At 41.4% G+C, this 22002-nt stretch overlaps 1 protein-coding gene across 1 annotated transcript; it reads right to left on the minus strand.

Moving 5' to 3' along the window:
• Window positions 1-287: 287 nt before the first annotated feature.
• igsf10 (immunoglobulin superfamily, member 10) lies at window positions 288-21736 on the minus strand. The gene is made up of 7 exons (XM_066652924.1): window positions 21633-21736; window positions 11679-11897; window positions 10424-10553; window positions 9428-9818; window positions 5123-9241; window positions 3892-4789; window positions 288-2466 (listed from the first exon to the last, which is right to left on the minus strand). The coding sequence occupies exons 1-7, from the start codon at window positions 21734-21736 to the stop codon at window positions 552-554; spliced, it is 7776 nt and encodes a 2591-aa protein (XP_066509021.1). The 3' UTR covers window positions 288-551.
• Between the last annotated feature and the right edge of the window lie 266 nt (window positions 21737-22002).

Below are 22002 nucleotides of genomic sequence, written 5' to 3' on the forward strand. Positions count from 1 at the left end.
CTTGTATTAGGCTTGAAATGTGAAAGTCATATACAATAAATATACAACATTTACATCTAGAAAGTATTTATGAAGAAATTGACAAAGGCAAAAGTCAATATTATATCCATGTTAGCCTGAATTATCTGGCCAGATCAACAATGAATGTAAACCATCCCCTATCAAAATATATTAATTCCATGTTAAAAAAGAAGACTTTTAAATATAGTACAACTCTTGAAATAGATGCTATAAATGAATCTTATTGCAATATATGATCTGAAATATACTGAGGCAATTTTGGGCAGCAATCAAGCAATCAAAGCAGTGCACTCTGTCTTACACTCTAGTTTACAAAAACTGTACCTTCTACAATACATTCTGAGGCTAAGGCTTTGCATGTATATAAGTCTAGAACAGGGCTCTGGACTTTTTACAAATCTGTGGTGCAATCTATGCAATGTCTATTTGCTCCCTTTTCAATTCCAATCCCTTTGGAGTTAGCACCCTGGAAAATATCAGGAGAGCCCAATGTAACATTGGCATCTTAGGTTTTCCAGATTTTCGGCTCTTCAAATGACCCTCATATAGGTGATTCTTGTGTCTGTGCCAAGGTAATTACTTGCTAGACACTTGTAGAGTCCAGAATCTGCTACTGTGGGCCTCTGAATGATGAGAGTGCCCTGTGGGTGAAGTAGCTCACTGCCTGTGGGACGTCCTTTCCCAGCTGTAGAGAGAACCGATCGATCGGGCAACTCCCAGGAGATTTCTGGTTTTGGTACTCCAGTAGCAATGCAGTTAAGCTGTACAGGACTACCTGTCATTGTCCTGACACCTGCTGGGGGTCCATTAGTGATGCGAGGTGGATATGCAATGATGACCACAGGTACAGTGAGCACAGCCTCACCTGCCTCATTCTTTGCCCGACACACATAATTCCCACGATCGTGCACCTTGGTCTGGTGAATGACCAGGGTGCCATTGTCCATTAGATGGTATCGACCAGCTGATTGAGGATGGCTCAGGATATAACCCCCAGGAACTGTCCAAATGATGGTGGGACGAGGGCTTCCATCAGCAAGACAGTGAAGAAACAAAGGTTCCCCAGACATACTGCGGATAATCCCTCTTGGCCGTGTAAGGATGTATGGCTTTTGTCCAACTTCCAAGACAATTATCTTCTCAATGTAGCCAACCTTGTTCTTGGCGGCACAACGATACCTGCCGGTGTCTTCTTTGCTCGGGTTATAGATGACAAGGGTGCCATCTTTGCTCAGGTACTGATGAGAACCCCGGTTTGGCCCTGCAGTGACCTGAGTACCATTAGGCAAAGTCCAGATGATATCTGGAGGTGGCTGGCCATCAGCAGAACAGTTAAGTACTGTAGTTTTACCCAGCTGTGTCCTTATCCTTTCATTAAAAGGGTTTTTGAAAATGGGTCTCATGAGCTGGCTGGTGACCTCCAGTTGTACCACCATGACAGCTTCACCACCATCATTCTGTGCCATGCAGATAAACTCTGCTGTGTCTGTTGGTCTAACATTACGTATTTCCAGAGTCCCGTTGTAGTGGACGTTAATCCTGCTCCCATAGTAAGGAGCTGAGAGAAAGATGTTGTCTGGCATTATCCAAGTAATCTTTGGAGGTGGATCCCCTTTGGCCTTGCAGTCTATTAGCTTCCTAGAATACTTTGCTGCCGTATCTTTCACTACTGTTCTGTTCTGGTAAAAGCCATTGATGACTGGTGGATTGCCATTAATGTCTAGCTTGTACAATTTGCTTTCATCTCCTGCTGTATTGCGAGCAACGCAGATGTACTCTCCAGCATCTGATAACTTAACCTCACGGATATCAAGAGATCCATTGACATGCATCAAGTACCGTTCGTTTGATGCAGCAATCATGTCACTGGATGGTAGCATCCACAAGATCTTTGGTTTGGGTTCTCCTACGGCTTCACAGTCAAAGCGGATATTCCCTCCTGGCTTTACTTTGGCGTAGGTGAGCTTTGGAGGACGGATCCGAGGGGCTGCAGTTACCACTGTGATGTGGACATGCATTTCATCTTTGCCCACCGTGTTCTCTGCATAGCAGGTGTAATCCCCTTCTTCATCCATCCCCACCTGGTTCAGGAAAAGCGTTCCATTGTCAAACAAGATGTAACGTCTGGTGCGACCTCCTCTGGTGCTGTCTGATTGAAGGGCACTGTTCACCAAGGTACCGTCTGGTAACCCCCAAGAAATCTCTGGTATGGGGGCACCAGAGGCCTTGCAGTCTACCTTTAGGTCTTTGCCATAGGGGACCTGCGTCTTGCCAACAACCTTGGGTTCAATTTTGGCTGGCTTCATGGACACAGAGACCTTCATCAGCTGTAGATCATCTCCAAACCTGCTGCGAGCAACGCAAAGGTAGTCCCCAGCATCCTTCTCACTAACTGAGTCAACAATCAGCGTCCCATTCTTCAGCACTTGGATCCGGCTGCTCATTCTGAAACAAAATAAATGACTCATTAGTTTGGTAAAATTATATTGTGTACTGACAACAGTATCCAGACACATTTGTTACAGTGACAACTAACCGAAACAAATCTTTCAGCTTCTTATTAAACATATCTCATGTTTTTGCCGTGAAAAAACTTTGAAAAGTCACAAGGAGGAACCGGTTTTTCAAATTTGAGGCTTGCACCGATGGCAAGCTTCCAAATATTTATACAACATTGAAAACCACATTCAGTGTCAGCATCCATTTTCCAAATCTTGGTTCTCATTACAAGACAATTGCCCAAAACAATCCTGTGTAGATGCTTTCTCCCATGTCTTTGTTATTTTGATAAATGTCCAACAGCTATTCCATCCTCATGCTTTCCGTAAGCTTTTGCCAACTATGTGCTAGAGTTAATTAATAAAAGACTGGGAGATTAGCTGATGCATCTACAACTGAATTAAAGACACTTCACTGCAAGCTGGGGCTTGTTTTGAGATTTTAAAGAGGGGAAAAGCTTACGGAATAAAAGAGAAAACAAGGCATTTGTGTTGCATATTTTAGCTAAAATGCAGCTGTGGTTAATATATAGTAGATAGAGTTCAATGTTTACTTCAGACATGTCTTTGGCCTGAGATGATCTATTAAAACACACACACACACAAACACTAACATCTTTGTAAAATCCTTTCAAAATGTTATAATGCAGTCTATGGATACACTCATAAACACTGACCGCTCACTAGATTAGGAATACTTACCTTTTATCTACACTCACTGTCCATTGCATCAGCTCCACTGACCACACAGGAACACTTTGTAGTTCTACAGTTGCAGACTGTAGCTCATCTGTTGCTTTGAATACATTCTTATCCCCATTTCACCCTGTTCTTCAAATGTCAGGACCCTTACAGTACTCCCACAGAGCAGGTGTGATTTGAGAAGTGGATCATTCTCAATCACATGATTCTGGTGGTACAAGTGGATCAAACACAGCAGTGCTTTTAGAGTTTTTCAGCACTCACTGTCCACTCTGTTCGACACACCTACCTCGTTGGTCCATGTTGTAGATGTAAAACCAGAGAGAATTAAGCAATTTTTGTTAGTCGTCCTCTAGCCTTTCATTACTGGACACAGGCCAGGCCACAATTCTCAGGGGTTTTAAAACTCCAGCAGCACTGCTGTGTCTGATCCACTCATATCAGCACAACACATATTAGCACACACCACCACAATGTCAGTATGACTGTAGCGCAGATGATGATCTACCACCCAAATCGTACCTGCTCTGTGGGCATCCTGACCTTTGAATTGCAAGGTGAAAAGGGCATAAGTATATATACACATCAGTCTGTAATTGCAAAGTGCTCCTGTATGGTCAGTGGAGGTGGACATATATATACATATATATGAATTAATTTTCTTTTTCACCTGTGCCACTGATCCACAAGGGCTTTTGAAGGAAGCCTCCAAATAATTCTAGGTTTGGGATTTCCAGTTGCAGAGCAGTTCAGCTGAAGTTGACTTCCATACTCCAGCTCTGTTTTCCGGTCTGATATCTCAGTTATCTGAGGGGCAGTCTCTGATTTCTCAACAGATAAAGTGACCACCCGCCGCTCTGACCCTGTGGAACTTGTAGCGATGCATTCATATTTGCCACTGTCAGAGATTTCCGGATTTTTCATGTGAAATGTACCATTAGGAAACGCAGAAACACGGTAGTTAGCATAAGGGGCTTTTATAATTGTCCCATCAAACATGACCCAGTGTACAGTGGGCTGAGGGTCTCCTTGGGCAGTGCAGTGAATCCAAACACCATGGCCAGCATCAGTCCGTATCAGCTGCCTTTTCTCCTCCAAGATACCTGGTGGTGCTGCTACCACTTGCAGACGCACTGTAGCTGTATCTGCCCCAGCTGGATTACTAGCAATGCACTTGTAGTGTCCTCTGTCATTAACTTTTACCTGCTGGATAACAAGAGTACCCTCTGTTGTAACTTGAACTCTGCCTCGATCATTGTTCTGACCCCTAACTTGAGTTCGGTTTGGTAGAATCCATGATACCACAGGCGCTGGTCTGCCCTCTGCTTTGCATTTGATCTCAACTGTTTCACTGGCATGGACCTTAAATTCTCGCACTTTTGGCTCCAATATCCTCGAAGGATAGGCCAGCACTGACAACATGAGCAGTAGCTTGTCAGAGCCGTAATTGTTCTCAGCCAGACAGAGGTACTGTCCACGGTCTTTGACGTTGGCATTCTGGATCAACAGAGTTCCATTTCTGAAAACCTCAAATTTACCCATTTTACCTTGAATGGTCAACGTATTGCCTGAAATGAAGACAGACACAGAAAAACGATGTAAAATATGTAAAAACAACAAATAAAATGTCAGTTTACCAAACTACTGAAATGAATAAATTATAAATGTAAAGATGTGAAATCAGATTCACAGAAAATAATACCAATTTAGAAACACTAGGTAATTTTTTATTTTTGTTTTTATTTTGTTATTTTTGCTCTTGGGCTCTATTCTCCCTGTTACAGGTCAGTGAAACAACACAATTTTGAAGCTGTAATTGTCAAAAGTAAAAATGCAACCCTTTAATTATTTGTATATAAGTCTTAGTTTAATCCCTTATAGCAAATACAGTATAAATGTACCTGTGCTTGACGAAAGTCGTTTCCAGCTGATGGTAGGTTCAGGGTTGCCTGTAGCCTCACAAGGAAGGAAAGCATCAGCATTTGAATCAACTGTGAGACTGGCTGCATTTCCCCCAAGTATTCTCGGCTTGGAGGTCATATCCTTTGTGGTTGACTCAAAACCTATGGCATTTGATGATGTATAGTCATATCCTGTAGTGTGATCGTATGTGTTTGCAAGACTGTTGGCAATGTCCTTGTTGTATGGAAATGAATTGCTCTTGTAGCCTTCTTCTGCTGTGAGTACAGTTACTGTATCAAAAGTTATTGCTCTTGTGGTACTCATCTTATCCTTAGCTCTCTCCTTGTCTTTTTCAGGTGAAGCTGTTGGTCTTGGTTTTTTGAGATGGTCCCGATGTTTATTGACTGAGACCTTTGTCTTTACTCTTCTGGTTGTGGGTCTCTGTGTCTGATATTTTTCACCTCCTTTTCGTTTGTTACTTTGGATTTGGGACTGTGGTGTGGTGTATGGCCTTGGTGTATTAGTAGTCTTATAGGATGTTGCCTGGGTTACTCTAGATTCAGTGGTTGTTTTTGGCACAACTGTGGTTTTGGCTAGGTTTCCCCTCTCTTCAATCTTTTTACTAGACTTACTGACAGATGGTTTGGATACTGATGACTCCCTGGCCTCTCCAGCAGGTGTATACAAGGTTCTTTGGACTCCTGACTCTGTTTGTTGTGCTAGAGATGTGGTTTCCACTGTAGTAAATTTAGTATGTGGTGCATGTGTGGTTGTTTTCTTTATGGGCCGTCTTCCTCTGAATCGTCGCCTGTGGAAACCTGGCTTCCGAAACCTTGAATTTCTGCCAAAAACCCCTCCAGACTCCTTGAGGTCAGACCCAGAGGACTCCAAGGTGTCTTCCTTGGACATAGATCTAGTGGTTGGTGGTGCTGGGAGAATTGGAGTAATTTTGGACTCTGTAGCTGTGGATAACTTGGATCCGTATGTAGGTGTAATTGCCGGCGTGTGTAGAACATCTGTTGTATGTGGATTGCTAGATGGACTGGTAGTTGTAAATGAAAGGATCACTTTATAAGTCTGTGATTCTGTGAAGGACGAAGACCCTGATAAGTCATCAGAAGATGACTCAGAATGATCTTGATTCTGAGGAGAGGAAGTCACGGGTGCTACTATTGAGCCCACAGTTGGCAAAGTAGTCGTCACCATAGATGGTAAAGTTGTGGTCATAGATCTAACTGATGTTGTGCTCTGTTTTGTAGTGGATGGTTTAACTGGTTTTTTGAGTTTGTTAAGAATTTCCTGTTGACTTCCTTTGCCCCCAAACAGTCTGTGCCATGGTATTTTACCGCGTATGACTTTGGAAGATTTCATGTTTGTGGATGCTGCTGTCATAGTGGTTGAAACTTTCATAGGATCTTGTCTTGGCTTTTGCTTAGGGGCATATGTAGAGGTAACATATTTACTGGTGGCATTAGGTTGTAACTGAGTTTCAGCTTTAAATGAATTAGGTTTAGTATACATCTTTTGGGAGGTAACAAGTATAGGACTTCCAGCTGTTGTAAATAATGTCTTTGTCTCTTTAAAAGAGGTACTGGCTGTTGGGTTGGCTATAGTTGGTTTATCTGATGTTTTTGATTCTGTGGTCAGCTCGACTGTGTATGGAACCGTAGCATTGCCCTGATGCTTTACAGATGGCTTTCTGAATTTATCCAGGTAGGACTGTATGTCTGTGATTTTGTTTGGCCGGATAATCCTGCGTCTGTTTGGAAAGTTGCGTCTCCTTCCTAGCCACTTTTTATTGGGAGGAATGATATGGATCTGCTGGTGAGAGATAATGGTGGAACCAGGAGGGAGTCGAGGAGACTTGATTTTTTGAGTGGTATGAAATGTGATCTCATCCTGCTCCCTTTCTGTTGTTGTGACTGCTGTAAAAGTTGTCTGGCTGTCACTGTCTGTGGATGTGTGGACCACAGGGTTCATCTTTAGGGTTGACTGCTCCATCATGGGTGTCATGTTAGGCGTCTGTGTATTAAGATTTGACAATTGTTCAGTTGCAGTCTCTGGCACATCCCCAGAAAATTGTAGTTCCATTTCATCCATGTTGTCAGTAACTGTAAATCTTAAAGTAACTGGTTGTAAAGGTTGGATTGTACTTATTTCAGGACTGTAGTATTTGCTGTTGCTAGAAGGAACCATATAATCCATATAGGGCGTTGTCTCATCTCTTTGAATTTCATAATTTTGAAGGGTGACACTTGCCTGCATTGGGCTGGCATCTGTGTAAGTGTACGACTCTGTTGTCATTGCCTTGACATTCCCTGCTGTTGTCATAAAATTGTTCAGATCTGTGATTGTAGCAGCACTGTCCTCATTGTTCTTACGTGGGACATCTGTGGTCACAAGACCCTCATAATTATTTTCTGAACTTTCTATAATTGTTATGTCTTGACTTGGAGTGAAAATATCACCTTCAACCTCTCCATTGCCTGAACCTATCTCTCCATCAACAGTCTCTGATTCCTCAGCAGGATTCACCGTGCTTGTTCCTTGCTTCTTGTTTTGAGATCTCTTGATAAAGTCTGCCAGTTTTGTTGGATCTACTTTCCTGGAGGTGTTGTCAAATACCCTTCTGCCCCAACCAGTACGTCTGCTACCCCCTCGTCGATTTGTGATTACCCTGCGACGCGAATGCCCGTGCCTAGGAAATGGTCGATCTGAGGTAATCATCTTTGACTCCTGGCTAACCCTGGAAAGATCTTCTCTGTGGTCTACACTTGGCTGAACATCTTCACCTGAACCTTCTATAACCTCCAGTCCTATACTTTGTGAGCCATTATTTGATATGGTCACCAACGAGGTTAATAAATCAACCCCGAGATCATTAGCAGCTACACATCTGTAGAATCCCCTGTCCCTTTCTGTCAGTCCATATATTCCCAAGGTGCCATTTTGGTAGATCTTTTTCTTTCCATAGGACCTGTCGATAACTGTATTGTCTGGTAGTATCCAGTGGACAGAAGCTTGTGTGTTACCTGTTGTTTCACAATCAAGAATTAAGCTCTCACCCACTGATTTTGAGAGCTGCACCCCATTGATTTCTTCCTCCTCAACATCTGGAGACAACACTGTTATCCTGAATGAAAGGACATCTGCGTCCAGATAGTTTGTGGCAATGCAACGATAAATGCCAGCTTCAGAGCCGTCCACTGCTCTTAAAATAAGCTTCCCATCGTCTGCAATTGCCATCCTCCGGTCCTCACTTATATATGGTGCTCGTACCTTCATTCCATCTGGAAATATCCACTCTATGGAGGGTTTAGGATCACCTTGGGTTTGGCAGTTGAGCTCAGCCACACTACCGGAAAGTACTGTAAATTCGGTCTTAGTCTGGTTGTCCCGTTTAATCATAGTCCAGCTGTACCGATCTCTTTTTACCTTATTGCTCTCAATATTCATTTCAACATTGGATAAATATTTGATATGGAGAGTTGAGTATGTGGTTGTGGTGCGGTCCAGCTGCAAACTAATGACCCCTTGCATTAGCCAGGCAGGATTGGCCTTAATATCCGCCTGGATTGCTGTAAAGATTTCATCACTGGCTGGCCTTGCTTGTTTGTATTTGTAGATCATATCTGGGGGCATGGTCAAGAGAAGTCCCCTCTCAAGTGTCATTGGAGAATCACTGTAAGTGGCCAAAATGCTCCAAAGCTGACGTATGTGCTCATAGTCAACGTTACACACAAGGGATGTGGCCACAGTGGCAGTGAGTGTTGTAACACCTTCACCCTTGACTCCATGAGTTAGATTCAAGTTGTCCAGCCCTCCTGGTCTCTGCACTACACAGGCTATGTTGGCATCATTGTGGAACTGGTCTGTAATGTTCATTTCCATCATCCCAATTGGAGCAATAAAATCATTAGGGAAAACCGGAGTGTAGCTGCCTTCATCTATAGTGATATTCCTCTGTTTCAACCGAGGGTGAATCCAGGGCTTAGAACAACTGTAGGCAGCACTTCCTAGATGAAATAGATTTCTGCCTCTGGAGGTAACTGGGGACTGACAGATGGGGCAGAGCTGTTCTCCAGCAAACTTTCTGTCTCTTTTGCATTTCAGGACACCTGTAAATACAGTGAGAAATTACATGATATTTCATGAGCACTAAATGAACATTCCAGATTTTGTCTTAAAAAATAACACAATATAAATATTCAATACATATTAGCATTCTGTGTTTATGAATAATGTGGGGTGAAAGAAAATGTGGTTGGAACAAAGTGACTGGAACTGTTCCCAATTGCCCATACCTGGATTCTGTTTCATCCAAATGTCAAACCAGTCCATCTGACAGTCACATGACCATGGGTTTCCATTAAGAAAGAGATTCTCAAGCTGGTAGCAGCCAGAGAACAGAGTAGCTGGTAGATTGGTCAATGCATTATCAGACAGATAAATAGTCTTGATGGAAGATATTTTGAAGATCTGGCTGTGTCTCAGAGTTACAAAGGTGTCCGGGTGAAGTTGTTGGAGCAGGTTTCCCTCGAGATGAACTAACTGTAGAGAGGTCAGACCATAGAAAGCTTCTGGATGGATGAATTCAATGCGATTATGGTCCAGATGGAGACGTAGTATATTGTCGAGGCCTTGAAATGTGCCCTTTCGTAGCTCTTTCACACTGTTGTAACTCATCTTTAGCACCTGTAAGAATGAAATCATCAAGAAACAATCAGTCCAACATGTTTGAAGTGGGAGTCTAATTTATAGCCATATTAGAAGGGTTGCAATTCAGGTAAATACTATATTAATGGTTTTCTGCACATCTTAGCCATATGGCAGCAATTAATTATTTCACATTTCATGATCTACCAAACAATTATATATATATATAACTGTTTATATTTAACTGGCTTGTCAAAACCCTTTGAATCTATCCATCCATCCATCCATTTTCTGTAACCCTTATCCAGTTCAGACAGTCACCCGGAGGAAACCCACGCAGACACAGAGAGAACACACCACACTCCTCACAGACAGTCACCCGGAGGAAACCCACGCAGACACAGAGAGAACACACCACACTCCTCACAGACAGTCACCCGGAGGAAACCCACGCAGACACAGGGAGAACACACCACACTCACACTCCTCACAGACAGTTACCCGGAGCGGGACTCGAACCCACAACCTCCAGGTCTCTGGAACTGTGTTCTTTGAATCTAAACTTATTTAATTAATGAAATATATGTAATCTTCTATAAGCAGTGTACAATGCGTAGGAAAATTAAACAAATGATGTTCTTCACCTGCAGAGCTTTGAGGTTGAGAAAGGCCCTGTCTTCAATATTCTGGATGATGTTACTGTGCAGCATCAATAACTCCACGTTTGTCAGCTCCGACAGATCATGTTCTCTTAGGACTGTTAGGCTATTGTACCTGGAGCACAGGGAATATCAAAAAAGACTTATACATAACCTTAAATAACTTGAGTATTTACACATCATACTTACTAATAACTAGTGACCGTATTATTTTCTATCACACTTGTTTGACAATAATATGCAGAACCACTTTAAAGGAACACTAGGTAAGATTTGATGTTTTCTCCCCTACAGTTACAGGGAGAGACAGGGGAGGGTGGGGGTGCTTTTCTACCCTCCTCTAAACGTTAGAAACTGCAGTGCTGATCCCCTGGGCAGCAAAAGCAGAGGCTCTATTCTCCCTACTACATGTCCATTAAGACATTTTGAAGCTGACTTTTTAAGGTAAAAATACTACCTATTGTTGCTTTAATAACTGTAAGCAAAGATCTTACACCCTAAGGCATCTCAAGTACCATATACTGTAAGTGTTTGTGGGCGTCTCCTGTATTTACTGAATTCAGCTCATTTTAAAGTGCATCCATTGTGGCCACACATTGTGGCATTTAACTGTGTATACAGAGTTTGTATAATCTCCATAGAAAATCATGACATGAAATATAATGCTCCGGAGCAACTGCACACTTCCCTAAGGTCATTATACCCCAGGCTAAATATCAGAAGAGTTTAAAGCCCCCAGCACTGGGCTGTGTAAGAGTGTTCTCTGAAATGTTTGGTATGAGTTCTAGTGGGGTCTGTGATTCAGAACTAATCCTCCATCATCAATACCTGACTTCACTGACCATGTGTCTGAATGCTAACCGAAACTACTAACCGTTCTACATCCACATTCATTTTACAAGAACCATTAAAACCCTGGTGTCCACAAACTTTGGTCATATATGCTGCTCTAGTCTGCTTGATTCTACTTGGATTTTTAGCTTTTCCATTTGGCAAGTTTGCTGTCTGCCCCTGGAACTGGGTACTTTTTTGGTACCTGCTCCTATGTGGCTCAAACAAGCAGGGTAGGGACTAAACTGTGATGTGTAAACATTGCAGCCTGCTGATTGGCCAGAGAAACTTGTCAGTCACAACGAAATGCAGGCATCCAGCACAAACCAGCCATAGTACACTCAGCCAGCTGTTAGGACTAACCCTTTGCTAACCCTTTGTTACATTAGACGGTGTCATGCGTTCTCACCCCAAGTTAATCCTCTGTGCGGCGGGCTGGATGTCAGTGGGCATGGCGCTCAGGTAGCGGAAGGTGCAGTGGACCTCTGTGGGTACATAGCACGCGCAGGATGCAGGGCACGCGCCGCTCCAGCCCACCTCCCACAGAACCAAGGAGAGCACAAATAAGCATGGTGGAGCGCGCATGGTGCACAGTGGCTGGACACGAACCTCACGGAGCCATTGACAACTGCAACACTGTGGGACACATTTACAGTCATGTGCAAGAAATACTGGCACTCCTAAACACATGGCATACTATATCATAAAATGACCTCCTTGTTTCTATATTAATCTTAGAGGTGCACGTTGTACTTTCACAATAACACACTGTTGTCTATCTGTAGTGGTGTATTAGAGTGTCCCTTGCTGGTACAAGTGGATCAGACACAGCAGTGCGGCTTGGAGTTTTTATCCTTGTGCTCACTCAGTGTCCACTCTGTTAGACAGTCCTCCCTCATTGGTCCACCTTGTAGATATAAAGTCAGAGAATGTAACTCTAGTCCTTCATCAGTGGACACAGGAAACCGCCCACAGGATGCTGTTGGCTGGTTATATTTAGTTGTTAGATTATTCCAAGTCCAGACTCAGGGCATTAAAAACTCCAGCAGCACTGCTGTGTCTGATCAATCTGCACAACACCCATTAACACACACCAAGAGAAAGACCACAGTGTGTTACTGCAACACACCACCACAATGTCAGTGTTTTCAGTGATGTAATTACCCTCTTCCAAAAGTTACATAGTGCAGTTTCTGCAGTGCTAACCTGGAGTAGCAATGGCAGAGGCTCTCTTCTCCCTATTACAGCTCAGTAACGGTATATGATTTTGAAGCTGATTTTTGAAGCTGAAGTTCAAGGTAAAAGAAAACTACATAGTTTTGCTTTAAAATGAAAAAAATGTGAAAAAGTTCTTGCCTTAAAATTAGATTTAAATAATCTTCCAAGGACTAATCATGCATTTTCAGTAGAGGAATATGTACCTTTTGCTCAGTCGGTTTTTAAGGTAGCCCAGTGATTAACTATGTGAAGTGAAAATAATCAGGTTTTTAAGATGTTCATCTTATTCATTTTTACACTGGACACAATCTAAGCCGAGAGAACTTACCCACTGCTTTTCAGCTGAAGGTACACAATTCCTTGGACACTCAGCAATCTACTCAGCCAACATAATGCAAGAAAGTCATCCAGAAAAAAACAGAGTCCAGTCAGTTCAGCATTCGATCCATCCAGGTTTCCCTCAAACAAACAACAACCCAATCCCCAGAAATCCTAATTCCAGACCCTCATCAGGAGAAACCCAACCAAGCATGAACTTCACATCCATACACCCAGCAGAGTGAACTTCACATCCACTGACCACTGAGTCCAGTTCTGTTCTCCACTCGTTTTCTGTCAAGGACTGCCCACTTCACTATGATTGGCTCATGCTTCACACTGAAAAGCCGTAGTAAAAAAGACCCTGAGGTATGGGGTCCTCTTACTTCAGCAGCTTTTAAAAACCTCCTCCACCAATAAACAATGCAACACACTCTAGCTAAACATATCCATCACTCCAGAGAACACAGTTTTGTTGTGCCACAGCCCACAGTTTTCAAGTGTGTTGTATCTAAAAACCTCAAATCCCGTTTGTAACTATTTCAAATGTATAGTGAAAAAAAATACATTCTAAAAAGTAGTTCTGAAAATGTAAACAGCACATATTTCGTCCCTTGGTTAGGGTTCCACCTCCAGATCAAAATATTAGAACCACGGCTGTATATTTTATGTCTGAAATTGAACTGTGTTTATTTTAATAATAATTGTGCTGTCCACTCTCTGTCTTCTCTGTTTCTCTCCCTCCCTCACTTTTGATGTTTTTTTCACTTCTGGCTTTCATCTCACTTTCCTCCTCTTCACTTTCTCTCTCTCTCTGTCTCTCTCTCTTTCTCTCTCTTTCTTTCTCTCTCTCTCTTTCTTTCTCTCTCTCTGTCTCTCTCTCTTTCTCTCTCTCTCTTTCTTTCTCTCTCTCTGTCTCTCTCTTTCTCTGTCTCTCTCTCTCTCTTTCTTTCTCTCTCTCTCTCTCTCTCTCTTTCTCTCTCTCTCTCTATTTATATATACACACATACACAGGTGCTGGTCATAAAATTAGAATATCATAAAACAAAGTTGATTTATTTCAGTAATGCCATTCAAAAAGTGAAACTTGTAAATTATACTCATTCATTAAACACAGATTGATATATTTCAAGTGTTTATTTCTTTTAATTTGATGATTATAAATGAAAACTAATGAAAACAAATTAATTTATGACCAGCACCTGCATATAGGTCCAAAGGGAAATTTAAAAGAAGTTACAAATAAAAAAATAATATAAAATTACTAATGTTGCAGAAAATAAATCAACAAAAATAAATATCCCCCTCCAGGGTGTGTTCCCACCTTGCACCCAATGATTCCAGGCACCTAATGATTCCTGGATAAGGGTTACAGAGAATGAATGAATGAATGAATGAATGAATGAAAATAAATATTCATAACCCTTCTCTGAGAGGAGGCTGTTTGAAAATGTAACATTCATTGAAAGAGAAAGAGAAATACACTATTTTCTGTAATGACTGTCCTTCATGCTACACACCAACCGTTATCCTGACTTCTAGTAGCCTGGGTGCATCAGAAATCTTTACATAAACAACATTCAGGATCCACTCTGTGGAGCATAATTTGGATCATTTAGGGAACTACAAAACAGCTTTGTTCTTCAACTCATGTGAGCTGCACTTAATAAAAATATTAATTTTGCGTCTGTAACGTTTATTCAGTGCCTGGTCGCGGTGAACCTGAAGCCTTCCCGAAATCACAGGGCGCAAGGCAGGGACTCGACCTGAACAGGGTGGCAGTCCATCACAGGGCAAATAAAAACATGAAACATTTTCAAAAACATTATTTGCTATATTTTGGAGGGGAATCTGACTCACTGCTCCTTTAACTCAAAGTCAGGGCGGTCTCTGTGAAGGAATTCAAAGATCAACAATAAGACTGAGTGATTACTTTGTGTCAGGAACTCTCTCTCTCTCTGTGTGTGTGTGTGTGTGTGTGTGTGTATGTCAAAAGGATGGGTCTCAGTGGAAATGGAGGTTGTGTGTGTGTATTTATGTTTGTGTGGTTTCGTTTTAGACCTCCACCAGTGTGTATGAGTGATGACAGGTAGAGTCGAGTTGGAACAGCCCTTTCTCGATTGCTGTTTCTGATCCACGGCATCTATTTTAGCCTTTGTTAAATGGCCCTCATGGCCACCAGCCACGCTACACCCTGCAGGAAAAGCAGCTCAGGTTACCTTCAACTTCCAGAGCTTCTTCACAACTGCTTTCTTGAAAATCTAGTGTCAGGCCCTCTCCGGTTAGAAGCTGTTACTGTAGTGAAGAGGAACGAACTATCTGTTGATACGCTTGATTTTTTTTGGACCCTACATCCATAAATATGACAGTTTACTCACTTCAAAGAGAAAAATACACCACCTCCACAATTCACATCCAGCAGAGACTAGTTGGGAAAGTCCTGATGGGTTCAGGCTGCTGGGAAAGGACAGGAAACCAAGCGGGGGAGGCGTTTTTTCACCTGGAGCATCACCTTGCATTGACCCTTTAACACTGGCCATCATAATTTCCTCTGCTTAAAATAACTTTCCTCCTTTCTTCAGTGGAGTTTTGCTGATGCTAAATTTTACATGAGTGTATTAAGTGAGGGGAGAAACCAACTTAAATAAATACACATTACACTTATTGACCTCAATGGAGATGAATATGTTATAAAAGACATGCTTGATTACGCTGCATTTACTCTCTGTGGAGCTGCTGGTTAATGTGCTGTTACTATGAAATGCTGCTGTAATATGGAACAATATTAGACCTTGTGCCATTAATCTCTCTCTTTTGTTTTGTCTCACTCTCTTTCTCCAACACCCCCTCCCCCAGTCTTTCTTTTTCTTCATCCACTTCAACCCCTCTCTCCTACTCTCTCTCCATGTTTCACTGTATTTGTGATTCTCTCTTTCTCTGTCTTTCTCTTTCTTTTTGTCTTTCTCCTCTTTATTCCTTTCTCCATCACTGTCTCCATATTTCTCCCTCTTCTCTTTTCCATCCATCTCTCTTTCTCTCTCTGTCTCTCTCTTTCTGTCTTTCTCTTTCTCTGTCTTCTCTTTCTTTAACTCTTTGTCTTTCTCCTCTCTCTATCCCTTTCTCCATCACTGTTTCACACCACTTTCTCCATATTTCTCCCTCTTCTCTTTTCCATCCATCTCCCTCTCTCTCCCTCCCTCTCTCCCTGTCTTCTCTTTCTTTAACTCTTTGTCTTTCTCCTCTCTCTATCCCTTTCTCCATCACTGTCTCACATCACTTTCTCCATATTTCTTGCTCTTCTCTTTTCCATCCGCCTCTCTCTCTCTCTGTTCTGTTTTGTATCCTGGTGTAAGCTGAGAGCCGGTGGGGGGGCACTCAGGGGAGTCTGCTGGCCGCAGTGTTTACATTACTCTGTCTGACCGACTGGACCTGAAATCATATTTATGTGGTTTTTCACTTTAGTTCCCCAGAGTTGTCCCCCAACACACACACAGACACACACACACACACACACACACGTGTCTCAGAGTCCTTCTGTCATAATTGTGTGAACATATCATTTGCGTGTGGTGTAGTAGTAAATCCTACTTTAGAACGGTCCGTACAAGAAGTGGTCTTTGGTTTGCGTTCAGTAGTGAGTCAAAGTCCCACTTCATTTCTTTCATTTCCTTTCAAAACAACCATTAACCAGAACTGATTTATTTGGTGTAGTCAAAAAATTAAGCAGAAAACATATGTAAGAGAAAACAACAACTGTCCATGGCTCTGTTTTGCCGGCCACAGGCTTGAAGCCCAGTGTAAGACGCCGAGGTAAAGTTTAGTTCATTATTTTATAATGAACTTATAATGGAACAAGTATTATAATTTTATAGATGCCATCTGCGATTTTCCCCAGTGTTTCAACTTTTTGAAACAGCTGTTATACTGACAACTAGTAGCCTGGATGTGTCACAGTACTAAATTTATTTTAAACTTGGTTGTCTGCATATGGTAGACCCGCTCCATGGAGCATAAAACTACTTCATTCAGAATCTACAAATACATTCATTCATTCATTGTCTGTAACCCTTATCCAGTTCAAGGTCGCGGTGGGTCCAGAGCCTACCTGGAATCATTGGGCGCAAGGCAGGAATACACCCTGGAGGGGGCACCAGTCCTTCACAGGGCAACACAAACTCACACATTCACTCACACACACACACCTACTTTTGAGTCACCAATCCACCTACCAATGTGTGTTTTTATTTGGACTGTGGGAGGAAACCGGAGCACCCGGAGGAAACCCACGCGGACACAGGGAGAACACACCACACTCCTCACAGACAGTCACCCGGAGGAAACCCACGCGGACACAGGGAGAACACACCACACTCCTCACAGACAGTCACCCGGAGGAAACCCACGCAGACACAGGGAGAACACACCAACTCCTCACAGACAGTCACCCGGAGTGGGAATCGAATCCACATCTACAAATACAATTGATTGTTATGTTTATTTCTATAAAGGTCAACATACATAAGAAATAATTTCTTTAGTAAATATTATGCAATCATGCCACCACTGCTGGTCTCCGGAATGTTGGTGATGAAAACTGGAAACTGCATTCCCTCCATGTAATATAGAAGGTAAGACTTTTCAAGGTAAATCAGTTTTGACTGATTTATAAATCATATAAACTGTGGAAAGCGATTAATATATTAAGATAAGTCTTATTTATCCATCCATTCATTCATTATCTGTAAGCGCTTATACAGTTCAGGGTCGCGGTGGGTCCAGAGCTTACCTGGAATCATTGGGCGCAAGGTGGGAATATACCCTGGAGGGGGCGCCAGTCTTTCACAGGGCAACACACACACATTCACTCACACACTCACACCTACAGACACTTTGGAGTCGCCAATCCACTTACCAACGTGTGTTTTTGGACTGTGGGAGGAAACCGGAGCACCTGGAGGAAACCCACGCGAACATTGGGATAAGTCTTATTTAGACGACTTGAATTATAACAGAATGCAGTGCTTTGTATATGGAACAAAGTTTATTCAAATCAGAGCACTGAAATGTGCTTTGAATATAAAACCTTTTTTTTCCTGTTGTGTATAGAGGTATGTGCTTGTGTGTGAGGTGAAAATGAAGTGCATCTTTCTGGATGCTGTATATTACTATAAGTGCTGTGTAAGGTCTTCAGACCCTTTTTGATCCTCCTTGACCAATTCCAAAGCACCATTCAGAAACTTTATCTTAATGTCTCCAGCTGTCTTAATCAGATTTCTTGCCTTAAAGCAATTCTATGGTAAGCTTTTACTTTTCTTAATCTACTGCACAGTAAGAAGGAAGTAGGATTGACACCATGAGGAACTTTGAGTGAATCTGTGGCAGAGCTCATGAGGACAAACTAGAAAATAGTCAACTAATGCTCTCAGTGTAAACCAAATCAAAAGCATTTTCTATGTATTAACCTCCTTCTAAAGCAAAACAGACCTGCTTTAACAGAAGTATGTGTTTGCAGCCAGAGGCGTTATTCGGTCCACATGGCCCCCTGAGAAATTCATTGTGTGGCTGTGCCACAGAGGCATGAATTTTGACTTGGTGTTTCATAACCAGAGACACTGTGGTTTTACAATTTGAGTCGGGCAGTTTGATCCGAAACTTGTTTTGGTTTCGGAAAAAGTGCTGAATGCTAAAGCTGTGTTTGTGTATTTTTGTGGAACTCATGCCAAGGACATTTCTCCCTGAGCAGATTCAGAATTCTGAATAACTGGTTCATAATGTAGCACAGACTTAGAATTTAAAGGCATCACAAGTTGTGAAATACTATACATTCTCAGAAAAAGAGTCACTGTGGTGGTGACTTGCTCTGTCATTGTGGTGAGACCATCTCAGGACCTTTTATTTTCATTGCAGAATTTGAGGTCAAATAAATATTCTAAAAGCTGTTTCAATTTCAGACTTTTATTTATTTGCAGTTTAAACTTCACATTGTAATGAATAATTCACTTGTACCAGACATTTATGTCGGAGAGTGTACATCAATGTGTGAATTGTACAAAAACATTTAGCATGGTCGGCTTTATCAAACTTATCAAAAAAGTACCACATCTCACATGATTAAAAGAAAATTATATATATACATAAACATACGTACATAGATCATAGTGGACATTGTTCTCAGAGACTTACCATAAACGGCAAAATGTGAATTACATGTATTTCATCACTGAAAATACACATGCATTACAATTGTTTGTGACTCATACCATTTTTCCGCTGCTGCATTTAAAGAAACAAATGTCTGTGAATAATTATAGACCAGTCGACAATAGATCAAGCCACTTGATCTCGAGTGTGACAGTATTGTATGTAGGAAGGAACTTCATGGGTGAAATCATCTGTTTTTCAGAAAGTATTGAGATTTGTAAGTGACTCAGTGGAATGCCTGTTTTCGCTATCTGGCCCGGCATCTGCTACTTCCATAACAGCTTCTGGCCGATATATCAGCGATCATAAAGACATGTGTATTTGATTTAGCCCATGCTGGTAGCCGTTTCTCCAAGTCTCTTGGCTGACCTGCTGCCATTATCATATCATTAGTCTAAAATCATTACGTTCTTGCTCTTAAAACACGTGCAGGTAAAATTACGCGAGTAAGTTCCAGGTTTTTGCCATGGCGGCTGGAATAACTCCTTGTAAAGACATGCTTTCAGACAGTTTTGATGTGAAGTAGGGCTTTCCGTAACATACTTATGGGCAGTTTCCATCATTTACAACAACAGTCACATGAACTAATAAAGACTTGTAAAATCCGAATTGACAAAAATGTCCCAAATTGATTTTCATTTATGTATTATTAGCAAAGTTTGTTTTATGTATAGTAGCCAAAAAGAGTTGAATAGTTTTTTTGGGGGATTAAGCAAATATATGTTAAAGGTACATATAACTACACAGCAATTCACCAGTTTTAAATCAACCCCATTAGTGTAAAAATGTAAACATGTCAACACTCTCAGTGGTTATTTAACACTAATAATGTTAATGTAACACTGATGAATTTGCTATGTATGCTATGTAACAAAAGCAATATATATATGAAACTGGTTCTCCATCGTAAATATATGGCACAATTACTTAAGAGACTAATTAACCTAAAATAATTGATGCAGGGAGAATCTTAAAGAGGACAAAACTGAAGTTGTATGCAGTGGAGCTGTAGTGTGATTACAAATGTATTAAATTAAAGAATATTTTATTGCAAAGAAGCATACAAGAATTTAAAAGATCTTCTTAGAGACCAAATTTCAATCGCCCCCTGTCTTTTCTAGAGAACCACTGACAATTCCTTTTTACTTTCTCTAGAAACTAACATTTCCACAAGAGGAGGACAAGATCTCTGCAATGAAGCATTCCTTCCATTGGTGTAAAACTTTATAAACCTGTGTTTGGATTGCCCAGATGGTCCAATTTTCATGGGTTATGTAGAGAATTCATAAATGCTGACCCTTCTCACTTTCATTAGCTCTTATTTACCACACCTTTGCCCTTGCACTTTTCAAACCCACTTCTATAACCCTGCCTTATTTATTCTGATTCATTTATATCTTCTGTTGTGCACTGTGTACACTACTGTGATGCTGCAGATTCCTTCAGGGTCAATAAAACTTTAGCTTATTTAGTTTCTGTATACCAGCAGCTAACACCCTTTAGCCAAGCTATTACACAGCTCAAACCTAATAAAAGTAGTTTGAGTAGGATAGACCGCGACCCTGAAATGGAGAAGCGGAGAAGAAAATGATGATGATGATGATGATGAGTAGGATAGTGGCTAACAACAGTATATCACCAACACCTGTGACATATTCAAATATTAACGACCATTGTTTGATGAATTATATCAACTTGTGTGTCGCAACAACAAGAAATGCAAGCAAAAACATCAACAACAAAAAAACAAAACAATAGTGACCCTAGTCATGGAAGTTTGGTGTCCAGCATTGATGGATTTCTCGTCTTCATTAACACATGACTTAATTTAGGTTTGTTTGGGCAGGGAAATTAAATGTGCTGGACCCTCTTTCTCCAGGACTGGACATTAATACCCCTGACGTACAGCACAGTTATCATTTCAGCACAAAAGCAATATATGTATATGGTTCCATAAGGACAGATATATAACTCTTTATGGACTAGACCTGAAGGTCCATTGGGTGCCACTACCAACAGCTGCAGATAAATTTTGCTTAGCCAAGATTTTCACAGAAAGTTCTGTTGTACAGCTCTAGCTTCTTAACATATTTACTGCATGTCAAATCCAAAAACGTGAGCCTATCTGCCAAAATGTCTGAGACAACAAGCTTCCAGTTTGTTGGCTAGGTCTCTATGACATTTGTGTCAAAGGGTACATAATCTCATTAACATAAGGGGCGCTTTTACGGTCTATAAAGGCTGCAGAGATTTATAGACATGGTAGGACACATAGCCATTTATTTTTGGAAGGACTCATGGGAAACATCAGCCTCAAGACTGTTTTGAATGAACCCAGCTGAGGGAGATGGAGGCAACAAACATATGGCAGTTATCAGGGAAGCATTGTTCAAAGTCTTATCTCCCTTTCATGTGTTTTAAATTAGAACTCAATTACAAATGACTGCATCCAAGAAAGTGGGACATTCAACGTATTAATATCTTCATTTCAAAATAACTGTAGGATAAATGGCCAAAACAATATGATCAGCCATTAAGTATTTTTCACCAATTTTCCCACGTCCTTAAGATGAAAATGTCAGCGACAAAAAGAATCCGACATGTTTACAGTACCACCAAAACATACCTGCAGTCTCCACTGATCTCAGGCAGCTCTTCCTGTTGTGTGGTCATGGACCTGTGGCCATCGCTGAGGTCGACTGTGGTTCTCCATGCTTGGTTCCACTCCATCACCTCAGCGAACTTCCTACTAGAGCTGATTCACAACCACCAGCTTCTTGTTTCCGTTTCCCACCCAGGTGAAAGAGATTCAGTAGACAGATTTATGATGGCTACCCTGTGGCTGGTTTGTTTTTGTTTACATTCAAAGTGACTGAATAACTCACTTTTAACTCAATTTTACCTCATCTTCCCACAAATTTAGCACTGTTAAGTTCCATCTGTCCAATCACACGCAATGCCATCAGGAGGGTGAGGGCAACACATGCATCAGCGAT

The sequence above is a fragment of the Hoplias malabaricus genome, chromosome X1, assembly GCF_029633855.1.
Source record: "Hoplias malabaricus isolate fHopMal1 chromosome X1, fHopMal1.hap1, whole genome shotgun sequence".
Lineage (NCBI taxonomy): Eukaryota > Metazoa > Chordata > Actinopteri > Characiformes > Erythrinidae > Hoplias > Hoplias malabaricus.